The following is a 13332-nucleotide window of genomic DNA, read 5'->3' as shown; positions in this document are numbered from 1 at the left end:
ATTGGTATGACGGTGATGTCATCCGCTTGGGTGTGTTTGTAATTAGGCTTCTCCTTTATACAGATGATCTCATTTTGATTGCTAGGTCGGCTCTTGGTCTCCAAGAGCACTTACATGTTCTTGAGCAATTTTGCAAAGTGGTAGGGATGCAAGTCAATATCAGTAAAACGAAAGTCATGGTCTTCTCAAATAGAAGAAAACAAAACCAGCACAATTTCTACTTTGAGGGAAATATCCTTGAAGTTCCTATTTACAAATATCTCGGTACTGACATTAGCAAAAACTTCAGTTGGGACTGTTGTAGGAAGAAGAGAACTTTGGGAGGGTGGAAAGCATTTTATGCTCTTCAAAACGGATGTAGAGAGGCTGAGTTGTGGGATTGGAAAACTACCCAAACTCTATTTGGGCTTTTAGTGCTTCCGGTTGTTCTCTATGGTTGTGAACTGTGGGCCAGCAGCACCTCAGTTTTGCAATGGAAGCAAATTGAGCAAATTCAGAAACGTTTGATCACAAGCAAGTTCAAAATTAAAACCACAGTACCTTATGATATCATGTTAGCTGAAACTGGGACTGCCCCTATTGAAGTTATTGCTATGGTGTGTCTCTTATGTTATCCAAAAAGAATTGAGCAAATTAAAGAAAGTAGATGGCCCAATATTAATTTTAGGGACACATTGCGCATTAGAAAGAAGACTTGGATGCAGCAAAACAAAATATGGATGAGTAAATGGAATATATTTTTTAACATGTGCCCCACGAATAGTAAGGAGATAAAGACTTTTGTGATGGAAAAACTCCACATGCATGCGTGGGGTAAAGGGCTTGGGAGAAAGAAGAAATATTATATTAATGAGTTTAATACCACGTTTGATCATCACCAAAAAGCATACATAGAGGCTAATATTCCATGGAAAGCCAAAATTCTCATTGCTCAATTAAGAACTAACTCTCATCAACTCCGCTGTGAGACCGGGCAATGGAAACGACCTAAAGAAATGTGGGAAGAAAGAATATGTTTTTTTTTGTGATTCCGGATACGTGTAAACTGAAAGGCATTTCATTCTAGACTGTGATGCCTTCAAGGACAGCAAGGACAGTTATGCGGATACCATGACAGCTGGCTCTTGGTATAATTTATTTAACAAGGGATTTGTCAAGAAGCTCGGGGCACTCATCATCACTTTGCATAAAAAGAGGATAGAACTGCAGAAGTCGGTCTGATCTTGTGGCTGGCCCCATAGTTTATTTTTAACCTTGTGGACGTTAAAGATTCTCCTTCTTCTGACAGACACAGTCAAAGCATCTAGTCAACAATGGAAGCCTGCAACTGCCTAAGCCATCAAGAAATACAATTGGAAACAAGCATAATGGAAATAACTGTACTACAAAGGAGGCAACCTCTGTCAGAGTAGGATATCTCAAGATGAAGCTTCCAGCTTATAGATGTATAAGCAAAATAGTGTAGGACAGAATGGACAATACTTCTACTGTAGTGGATGTCTTTTGTGTTGACTGCATAGGTACAAATATGTTCAGTAACTCGTCCAAATTAAATTACGACCACGGTTATATTCAGCTCTAGAATACCCCAAGTATATAAGTATCCAGAGACTGTCAAAAACTTTTAAAATGTAGGAAGCAAAACTTCTCTATCCTCTTATGGTTTTGGAATCCCAAAAATTTGCACATATAATCAAAATGTATTCCCTTGTCCATGTCCTGTTTCCCCTTGTGTTTTAAGTATTTGCATTGTAAGTAATCACAACACCATATAGCGCTGAAAAAAACCCTAAACTTCTCGTTGGAAAAAGAAAAATGAATTATAATGATGCTCAATTCAACATGAAAACCACCCTTTCTCAAAATGTTTAGCTGAAAAGGAATATAAGCACTAAGAAGAGAATCACTTTGTAGGTGGCTTTTGCTTGAACATTTCAGATCAAACTCTGTGATCCATCATTAGAATTAGTAAAAATATTAATAGATTGCCGACTTTCTTCATTGCAAAGATGGTAAGGTCAAGGATAGGAAAGGGGGGAGTGGGAAACTAGATAAGATATGAGATAGAAACAAAGTAGGATGAGTATTGATAAACAAATTAAAAAACACCTACCAATAATATATTAAAAATTTAAAATAAATAGAAGAGAATACAACTAAGCAAAAGGGGGGGTTAATACAATGATATATAAACGTTGTACCCCACCCCCAAACCTAAAAAACCACTATCATCGTATTAACCCTGCCCCCCAGCCATTTCTTAGTTCTAAATTTTTCTATTTATTTTAATATATTATTGGTAGGTGTTGTTTTAATTTGTTTATTGATCCTCAACCTGCTTTTTTCTCTCTTAACTTCTCTCATTCCCTGCTCCCTCATCTCTTACCCTTGGCGTCACCATCTATTTAGTGAGGAAAGTCTGCAATCCATTAATTTTTTTCCTAGTCCTCATGATGGATCATGGAAAATGATCTAAAACATTGATGTAAAAAACACGTACACAGTTATTACCAAAAGCATTCTCAAACACTTAAATGGACTCTGGAAATATTGTGTCACACCTTGTATGCTGCAGCAAGTGAATTAAGTGCTTCTTGCACTGTAAAACGAATAGAAGGATCCTCCTGCTTTAGAGCTTGAAAAAGACGAGCTGCCATTTCTGTATTTCCTCTGCTCAAAAATAGGAACCAGATCTCTAAGATAGTCCCTAAATTACTACTTTATTATTTCCCACAGTTAAATGCTCATGAATCTTAAATAAGTACGATACAAAAACAATTACAGAAAATCTACAATATTTCCTAAAGTTTGTGTATATCCGAGACCTGAACAGTTGTGGTGCTCGTGGAGCAAGCTGCCCAATAGCCTGATAAGAAAAGGCTTTGATCTCCCGCAAGGAAAACTCTGGAAATATCAACAGACATTAATGACATTGAACTTGAAAAACAATATCGTTCAAAGTGTTTTCATCATACCAATTATCACTCTGAAATGAAACTAATAATTGTTAATATAACTTAATTAAAGAGTAAACCACACACTACATATGAAAGTTCTCCTGTCTTAATTAGATAGAAAACCACACAATACGTATGAGTTATATCATGTCTTTCATTATCCTGTCTTCATTAGATACAAACCACACAATACATATGAGTTATATCATGTCTTTCATTCTGGCACAAAAATTAAAATGTACACCTTAAGAAATAAGGAAAAGACAGGATTCCCATAAAGTAAGCATTCATATTGTGAATAATTGAAGCCATTTATGCCCATTAAAAAAGCAAAGCAGACCTGATTCAACAGTTGCTATCCCATCAAGAAACTTTAAAACACCACTTAAAATAACAGGTCCCATGAGCTTCAATTGATCTTCAGATGCCTGCAGGAGACAAGAAAAAGTAGATTACTCTTCAATTCTTGATAGAGAGTTTTGACTATCTTACCTGAAAGAACACATTCAAACAAGGAAGGAAAAAGGAGTTGACCCTGTCCAGATATAATTCCAAAACAAAGCTTTGCAACATTTCTTTACATTCCATCTTATGTCCTCTTTATTCTAGAGAATATACCTCAAAAATATAGATTTCTGAGAATCATATGGAAGAGGCTCTAAAGTGATAAAGATAGCCAGAAATGAGACAACTGCCCAAATCTTTAACTCTAAGAATACATCTTGGTCACAATATAATCCGAAAACTTTTTCCAATGAAATGGATCTCAAAAGAATCTTCTGCGGAGGGCTTTTGCAGATTTCTAGGAATCAAACTATCCATTGAACAAATCCATGAATGGGCCAAAAAGAAGTGAAGGCCATATGCAGAAAATGACATCAAATATGTAGTGTACCCCCCTAGTGTGGGCCACTATGAATTGCCATTGAATTCTGGTCCAGAACTGATGTTCTCATTGTGTGATTGTATGATGCTTTTGAGAGTATTTTCAATTTAATACGTATAAAGAACAACAATATCAAGTACTACTATTTTGCAATCAAGAGATATGATAACTCATCCTTAGATAAACTAGTTCATTACCATCATAGATCTGATTACAAAGTTTCAGGACTAATATAGAAATCAGACTGTAACAACTAATGGTTTAACCTTAACAACTTAGAGTTCAAACATACAACTAGAAGGAGACATACCCGTTTTGATAGCTCTTAAGTTAGGGTATGAAACATGATCCTTTACATGGCAAATAATAGCTGTTACAAAGACTCTAATGTCTTCTATCTTGGAACTGAATTTCTGATCTGAGAAATGATGAGAAATTTGATGCGACAGTAGCTCCTTCAACTCGTTGTTTCCAGATTTAGCTGTAGGTCCTGATTGATGTCCCCTTGACAATTTCCTGCAGGAAGTTCACAGGAAGCCAACTTGTAGGTCTGAGATACATGGTAGCAGCCAACTAGGAGACTAAGAAATATTGTTGCAGCACTTGGAGACTCAGAAGTGTTGAGGATAGACTTCAAACCTTGGGCAACTATGCCTAGAAACACCAATTCACTAAGGAAGCTGTACAGCTTGCTTAAGACTGATTTTTGTTGTTGATGGTGACCCTGCAACCCTCTGAAAACTAATTAGAATCTGCTCCACACTGGCAATGAAGAAACTCATATAAAATGAACTAAACAGCAGTAGAAGTGCCTTTTTCAAGCTCCAGATATGGCCAAAGGGGGTCGGCTAGACTAGCAAGCAGTTCACTCAGAAAATAACTTCAAAACGTTCACCAAATCTTAAAAACCCTTGTCAAATCTGCCTCTTCATCTTGTCAGTGATGAAACAAGTTGTGTCCAGCACTAAACAGCAAAGATTATGTCTTCTCCTTTCTCCTACTCTACCTAAGAAGGGGTCAGCCCAGCAAAGAGACAACTCTACCAAAAAAAAACAGCAAAATACTTCAAATGAAACGTCTTTGATGCACAAATGAGATCCCTGAAGTAGAATCTACCTACACACCCTGAGATGATCTTCCACAGCTGCAGGTGTGATGACTTGTGAAGGTTTTAGTTCACACAAGCTGCTCCAGGGTTCAGTTAAGCTCCTCTCAAGAGACAAGAATGAAATAGTATCAAACATAACATAACCTCCCCAAAATGTTTTCCAAGTGCCTTTTTATAAAACTCCAAAACCATACGCCCTAATTAGGGTTTCTTTCCCAAGCTCTTTTTATGATTTTAATTTGAGTTTATTTAATTTTATGTCTCACTAACACCTTCGTATCATTTCTAACCCCACATGGGGTGGTGTCCAAGGAAAGTGACTTTATTATGAAGTCATTTTCATAACTTTATAATTCTAGCTATTTAAAGTCACCTTTTAATATCATTTGCAATATTACAAATAACCCAGACATGTAGTGAGCTCCACTTTCTCTTTCCTAAGGCATCCATACTCTCTCTCTAGACTTAAGTGAACTTTAGAGGAGTATAACTCGGTTTTTAATATAGTTCTAACTTGGCAACATTGAGACGTCATAATTAATAATCAATACCTCCCAATCCACCCAAGCAACCCAACATGGGTCCTCTGTCCATCTTGTTAGTCTATGAGTCCCCAGTGATAGACTAATCCTGATTGGCTGACGCTGGCTAAGAAGGTGACATTACAAAATCATACCAAATGGGGATATTTAATTGTAACCCTTGCCGATGAATTGGATCACAAAGAAATCTTCCAAGAAGGGCTTTGGTTAATGATTCTATACATGGATGCAACTCTTTTAGATGGATACTGCAATGTCCCCTAATTAGATATATTCTAAATTATCTTAAATTTTCCCAAATCTGAAATAGGTAACTAAGTTTTAAGGGAATACCTTTGTGTACTGTTTTCTTGCAACACAAAATTAGAGAACATATATGAAATAATACTTATAAACTGAAACATGTACTAATGAATTAGATTGAGTGATACAATTCTTTAATGTATTAATTACCACTAGTATTATATTTGTTAGATAAAATCAGATTGTAGGTTAGTTGGCATTCTTTATTATCCAATCCTTAGTGCACTAGGGTAGGCTATCTGGATAGGGTGTCCAAGAGACCCTCCACCCTAGGCCCAAGAGCAGATGCTACATCCCTGTTGGCTCTATGTGGCAGGTGTTAAGCATCCATCATGGAGTGGTGTACCCAGTGAGGTATCCTATCGCCGTTCCCTCTCATCACAACCACCTCCTCTCTTAAGCCCAAGAGAGGTTGCTTCATCCCTCTTGGCTCCATGTGGCAGGGATTAGGCATCCATCATGGAGTGGCATACCTAAGAGAGGGTCCCATATTAACAAGTAATATGCAGTTGATATGATTGACCAATTAAACAATCTCATATAGATTATAAGTTCCATTGTGGAGTTATATCAGTTTACTGTTAGTATCATCATATTTATCACAGCCTTAATTATCAAAGTTAGCTTAGATTACTGTGTTATATCAAATTCTGTAATAATCTTTAGATTACACTTATTATCAGCTTTATAATAAACTAGATTCATTCCATTATATTATATTACCATATTTTAATGTTGACAGCATTATAGTGTTCATCTTCATCACACTAGTATTCCTCATTATGACATTATATTTGATTATGTTCATTAATTGATTTCAGTATTAAAATATATTTACCGATCATTTATCAGATGATCGATTGCATTATTGAACCATATCTACTGTGAATGATCATTCACCAGATGATCATTTGCATTATCAGATTGTAGTAATTGTGTCATTGTGTTCATATATTTCCAGGTAAAACTAGGGTAATGCAGAGTCCGTAACTTTGCGGAGTGCCCTGTGTGCGGGTCTGATGGAACAGTCTGAATGGTCTTCCTCTATCTTTTATATATAAAATTAAGTATGACACCAAGAACAAAGATGCTACTGCCTGTAACTTAATAACCCTTCTGATCTGATCCAATCCATGGTGATGTTGCAGGATGTTTTGATTCCTTTCCTTTATATCTCTCAATGTGAGGGAGAGGTCACACCTCTTCATCACGCATGCCCTTTGGCAAGAGACACACCCTTTCACCATTAGCACCTTTTGAAAGAGTGCAACTCTTCATTATTTCTGCCCTTTGAAAGGGACATAACCTTTCATAATCAGGTCTGCACTTCTTATTTAAATCAGATTAGCACTTCTCATTTCCAAATTATCCATCTCTCAAATAAGGTTCTCTTCTCCCTTTTATATCTTATTGTTGAAGGAGTCACAACTTTTCCTTCCATGTAATTTGACCATTCATTAACTTAATTAAATTTTAATTAATTATATTTAATTATATTCTTTTATATTTTAATTTAATTTTAATATTTAAATTTTATTATTATTATTTATTATTAAATTCTATTTGAAAGTGGGGACATTACAGATACAACCATTTGAATAGTCATGTCCTTCACTAACAAATCTGACTTAACTTCTTATTAATTTCCTTGTCCTTGAATAATGGACTTTCAAAAATTTATTCACAACCTCCTCACAAATTTGCTTGTGAAATCTTCATAGATCTGCTTCAAAACTACTGTAGAAACTCCTTATTAGATCTTGCTCCAAATTTGCTATTGTTCTCTGAATCTGCAATATCTTATTCTTCTTTTATTTCTATTCCCCCTCACGAATGGTTGATGGATGTATGATAGACTTGCACAAAACACTCTAAAAATCTGCTCCAATACTCTTCACAAATCAGACCTCAAATAATGGAATGCTTTCCTTTATATTTCTGCCTTAAGGTCTTCTCTAAGTCTGCATTCTCTCTTTCTTTCAAGTCTGCTCAAAAACTGTTTTATGTTTTCATAAATCTTGCTCAATTCTCTCTACAAACAAATATTGAATCAAACACCTATGGCATAAACCTTGTTTCAACCTTGGTGGGAAATCAATCCTTGTAGGGACTAATTCAATACTTGAAAATTTATCAGTCTTTATGATCATTTTCCCATGATGGGAATTCAAAGGTCATAGGGACTCCTTGCTCTTAGCAAATTTCACTTCATTTTAATGCCTTACTGTAATGTCCCCAATTTGGAGCTAAGGCAAAATTTAACAAGGAATGAGTGAATATTTTAATTATTCGTTATGACTTAAGTTGGGGCCATTTTTAAGTTATAACGTTCTCTCTCTTAGGCGACCATACTTGGGGGTCATTTAATAATTAATACAACTTATATTATTTGCCTAAGTCACTAATGATGAATCTTCTAGAGGCATCGAAGTTTTTTGGGAGTAGCTGGGTTGTTATTTAAAGGGCTCGATTGAGGAATTAGATTCATTATATAGATCATTTATTTTTGAGTTTTCTCTCTGCAAGAAGGCATGTTTATGCTTTTTTTTCCTCAGGACGAAACCCCTGAGCTTGGAACTTGGACGCAACCCCAAAGTTCTAGTTTGAATCTGTTTCAGTTTGTTCATACCTTTGCCAACTGCAACTACAGTCTCATCTCAGAGGAAGGAAGAACCAGAAATCAGAATTCATACACCAAGATTGAAGGGTTTCAAAGTGCAAATCAAGTGTTTTTCTCAGATCAGAATCACACCTCACAAATCAGCATCCCAGCTCATTTAGAAATCTCAGGGAATCACAGCATATCAAGGGACTGGGAATGTTAAAAAGGCAGATTGAAACCTACAGCAAGTCTGGTTTGATAACAGCCCATAATTCGATCCATGTATGCAAAAACTCTGCTTTTTTTTCCATTAATAAGAACTCAGTAGTGCTGAACCTTTAGAAATCACCTTGTTTCTATAATCTTCTCAATGGCATGCACAATTTTATTTATGTTGAGAATTAAAGTTGGGTTTAAAATCAGTCAAATCCATACTTTCTATCAAAAATCAGTAGTTAGGATATTTCAATGGTATTAGAGCTGGTGATCTTGCCAGCCTATTGGGATTTCTGTGTTGCATGTAAATTTGGTGAATACTCAGATTAGCACATGTCAGTTTGGTGAACTTGTATGTTAATTTGGAAACTACCCAAATCTTGCATGTCAGTTTGGCAACTACCAAGATAGTTGCATGTTAAATCTGAGCAGTTCTGGTTAGAGGATTTGTGTTGCATATTAGATGTAATTGTTTCTTGTCAGTTTGAATGAATCTTATGCACTCTAGAGGAGCAGGTCCGCATAGATATTTCAAAAGAAGTAGATCGGGTCAACAAGAAGAGGCAGCACTTGACATGCAAGATCCATTAATTGAAGGAATGGCTGAGCAACGAAATGATGGTAATGGGCAAATCAATATTCAAGACGTGTTGGCTCAAAATGCACAACAACAACAGCAAATGATGCAAACCTTTATGCAGTCACAACAGCAGCTCCTGGCTGCCATTGGGAACCTGCAAGTGCAACAACCGCGGGTGCAAAATCAGAATGGAAATGGAAGTGATGATGGACACGAAACACAAGATGCATCTAATGCTGTTCGAACAACATCAACACGGTCTGATCGCCTCATGAGACATGTATTCCTTCCAAGGCCTGCAGAAGAAGAGGCATCACCAGAGGTGGAAAAGGATGTAACCAACATCATTGATGATGTTATGGTTGCATATGATGAATATAGAATGCTTCCGTTTGATGTAAGGCAGCTAATGAACCTAAATCAGTTCATGAACCAGCGGAAGGATAAACTGAGATACCGCCTGGAAAGACAAGAACGGAGACCCAGAGGACAAGCCGGTCCTAAAGAATTTAAAGATGCGATCAATAAGATCTCTCTGCCAACCTTTGATGGAAGTGGAAAGATTAGTGCCCGATCACGCATTTTTGTCTTTGAAACCAATGGAAGAGGAGAAGGCGATCCAGTTTGCTACCATGCACCTTGAAGGCATAGCCTATGACTGGAGGCACCACGAACTGGTTTCACAAGACCATGGATTGATACACTCGAACGAGGAGTTTGTGAACAAATTGATAGCCCAATTTAATAGAAAAGATGTGGAAATCTACTATAGAGACCTAGCACACCTGGAGCAATTGGGACATGTGGAATCCTATATCAATGAGTACTAGAAGATAGCAGAAATGGTTCCAGATATGTCAGAAAAACGAGTCACCATGCTATTTGTTGAAGGTCAAAGTGACAGTCTAAGGGGGTTGGTCAAGGCGCATAAGCCTGGGACCCTGCATGATGCTGTTGGGTTAATTCTTGACCTTGAGACCTCACCACCTTATCAGCCACCCAAGAAGAACTTCAGGAATAGGAAATTAGATGATGAATTAGATGAGAAGGCTCCCATTCAGCCCAAGAACACATCTCCTAAGGTAGAAAAAGAGTCAAGAAATGAGTTAAGAAGAAAGAACCTTTGTTTTCTTGCAAAGAACCTTGGGAACCAAGACACAGATGTCTTGGTAAAGGCAAGGCTCATCTTATTGAGGTGATATCCGATGTGGACAGCGATGATGATAATGAGCATGATGACGGAACGCGTGGTACATTTTCTTCCCTTTCTGGTGGATCTAGAGATCATATTTTCATGTTAAATGGGATTGTCAAAGGAAATAAAGTTGTGTGTATGGTGGACAGCGGTGCTACTCAAAACTTTATTGATGAGGACTTTGTAGTCAGAGAAGGACCATAAGTAGAAGACTTTTCCGGATTCAGTGTCATGTTGGCAGACGGATCCAAAATCAGTTGCACAAGAAGAATACCAAGGTTCAGCATTCAATTAGATGATTATACTTTTGAAGATAAATACTATGTTGTTGGGATTCATAACACCGAAATAGTTTTGGGAGTACCATGGTTGAAGTCTCTTGGAAGACACATCCAAGATTTCAACACAATGGAACTTGAGTTTACTCATGAAGGTAAGCAAATTGTGTTGAGAGCTGCTGAAAGTGTTAACCCACAGGTTGTGGCAGCCAGCTGTATGCAAGCTTACCTTGATAATGAAAATACCAATCGGAGACATGCAAATAAATTAGATTATCCCATCTATGACAGCAGCAACATATCTCCTCATACCCATGACTTGGCAGCCTTGATACATGGTGCTAGCAGTGATATAATAACTTCGGGTGATCATACTTCATGCTTAGCAATGGGATTTAATAGAGGCATAAACTCAGAAAATTCCTTGGTAGCAAAAGAATTACATCATCATTTTACAACTTTAGTGGATTCATCTCTTGAACCAGCCCTTGGTGTAATCAGTATGCATGACGACATTATTATTCCATATTCATCTGACTATATGGATACTTATGTGGCATCATATATGACCAATGTTCTTCACAAGGAAGGGTCTATATATGATATTATTGATTTGCAGCTGAATAGTAATGCATGGGATTATGGCAGTGTGCTTCATAGCTTTGGGCATTAATATGTTTACAACAGCTTAGAGCAGTGCAGATGTGTAGTAGATGCACCAAGACTTCTGTGGGATCCCGGTATTGCTTGGTGTTCCTGATCTGAATCAGATTTGGTTCTTGTGATTGCTTGGGGCAAGCAATCTCAGGGTGGGAAGAATTGTAATGTCCCCAATTTGGAGCCAAGGCAAAATAAGACCAAAAAGCTTAAGTATTGTGCATAAATATTTTAATTATTCGTTATGACTTAAGTTGGGGCCATTTTTAAGTTATAACATTCTCTCTCCTAGGCGACCATACTTGGGGGTCATTTAATAATTAATACAACTTATATTATTTGCCTACGTCACTAATGATGAATCTTCTAGAGGCATCGAAGCTTTTTGGAAGTGGCTGGGTTATTGTTTAAAGGAATCGATTGAGGAATTGGATTCATTCTATTGATCATTTATTTTTGAGTTTTCTCTCTGCAAGAAGGCATGTTTATGCTTTTTTTTCCTCAGGTCGAAACCCCTAAGCTTGGGACTTGGACGCAACCCCAAGGTTCTAGTTCGAATCTGTTTCAGTTTGTTCATACCTATGCCAGCTGCAACTACAGTCTCATCTCAGAGGAAGAAAGAGCCAGAAATCAGAATTCATACACCAAGATTGAAGGGTTTCAAAGTGCAAATCAAGCGTTTTTCTCAGATCAGAATCACAACTCACAAATCAGCATCCCAGCTCATTTAGAAATCTCAGAGAATCGCAGCATATCAAGGGACTGGGAATATTAAAATGGCAGATTGAAACCTACAGCAAGTCTGGTTTTATTACAGCCCATAATTCAATCCATGTATGCAAAGACTCTGCTTTTTTTCGTTAACAAAAGCTCCGTAGTTTTGAACCTTTAGAAAAAACCTTGTTTCTATAATCTTCTGAATTGCATGCACAATTTTATTTATGTTGACAATTAAATTTGGGTTTAAAATCAGTCAAATCCATACTTTCTATCAAAAATCAGTACTTAGGATATTTCACTTACCCTTGGAATGGAGATTTGATCTCCATTGGGACTCCTCATTCCTCGTGACTTATGCTCTTCCTTTCTAATTCTGCCCTCAAGTGGAAATCCAACCCTCATCGGGACTCATTGTCCTTGAAAATTTTGTGTTGATTTGATCACCATTTGATGGAGTGGAAATCCGAACCCCATCAGGACACTTCAATGTTCCTTACTTTTGTCCCAGCTTGTGATAGGTAATTTGAACAATCAATTTTCCACAATTAACTTAGGTTCTGATTTTCAGACTTAGGTTAGGTCTAATTTTGATGGCTTAAGTCTGAATACAATCTTGACGACTCAACAAATGATGTAACTTGATGCCCAAAACACTGTTCCAGGTCTGAATTTCTTGGTTTGATGCCCAAATACACTTATCAATACTTAGAAAATGACTGATTTTGATGTCTAATATGCTGTCTCAGATCTGGTTTTCTGAGTAGAATGTCTGGATTCACTCCTTAAGCTCGGAAAATGAGGAATCTTGATGTATATAACAGTGTTCCAGGTCTGATTTCCCCTCCTTGAAGTCTAAGAACACTTCTGTAAATTGAGTTTTAATGGCTGGAAATGGTCACAGCTATGGCGCACTTCCTTCACCTGGAGCGATTTGCCTCCAATCACCTGAAAATGACCATGTTTTTGCTTGGATTCAGGACTGGGAATGACGTCGAATGATAGCTGGAAATAATGTCTTCAGTCTGGTATGGCGTCCTTGATCAGCAATGGAGCCCCGTGTTGTAGTGAACTCCTCCAATAATGGTGCACTTAAAAATCACATTCATTTTCCTCACATTCATTTTCCTCTTAAAAAGTCTAATGGTGACACTTAGATCATTTCCTTGCAATTTTAACACCCTTTTTGCATTCTAACCGATACCCCCTCAATAACAAAGGCTAAAACTAGGAAACTAGTCAAAACATCTACCTTAACAAGCACAAAAAGTGGGGATCCCCATTTGCAATG

At 37.1% G+C, this 13332-nt stretch overlaps 1 protein-coding gene across 4 annotated transcripts in view; it reads right to left on the bottom strand.

Annotated features, from left to right (window-relative positions):
- LOC131048806 (uncharacterized) overlaps nt 1–13332 on the bottom strand; it is a 327816-nt gene that overhangs the window by 174706 nt on the left and 139778 nt on the right. For all 4 annotated transcript variants that reach the window (XR_009106522.2, XR_009106523.2, XR_009106524.2 and 1 more), the window contains 3 exons: nt 3298–3385; nt 2826–2904; nt 2562–2670 (listed from right to left, as the gene is read on the bottom strand). Coding sequence is in view for 1 of the 4 variants with exons in the window: in XM_057982881.2 (XP_057838864.2) it covers nt 2562–2670; nt 2826–2904; nt 3298–3385 (276 nt within the window). In the remaining 3 variants the exon portion in view is untranslated. The remainder of the gene's footprint in view (nt 1–2561; nt 2671–2825; nt 2905–3297; nt 3386–13332) is intronic.

The sequence above is a fragment of the Cryptomeria japonica genome, chromosome 8, assembly GCF_030272615.1.
Source record: "Cryptomeria japonica chromosome 8, Sugi_1.0, whole genome shotgun sequence".
In the NCBI taxonomy this organism is placed as follows: Eukaryota; Viridiplantae; Streptophyta; class Pinopsida; order Cupressales; family Cupressaceae; genus Cryptomeria; species Cryptomeria japonica.
The sequence above is the reverse complement of the archived record's forward strand: the minus strand, read 5'-3'. Positions and strand labels throughout refer to the sequence as shown.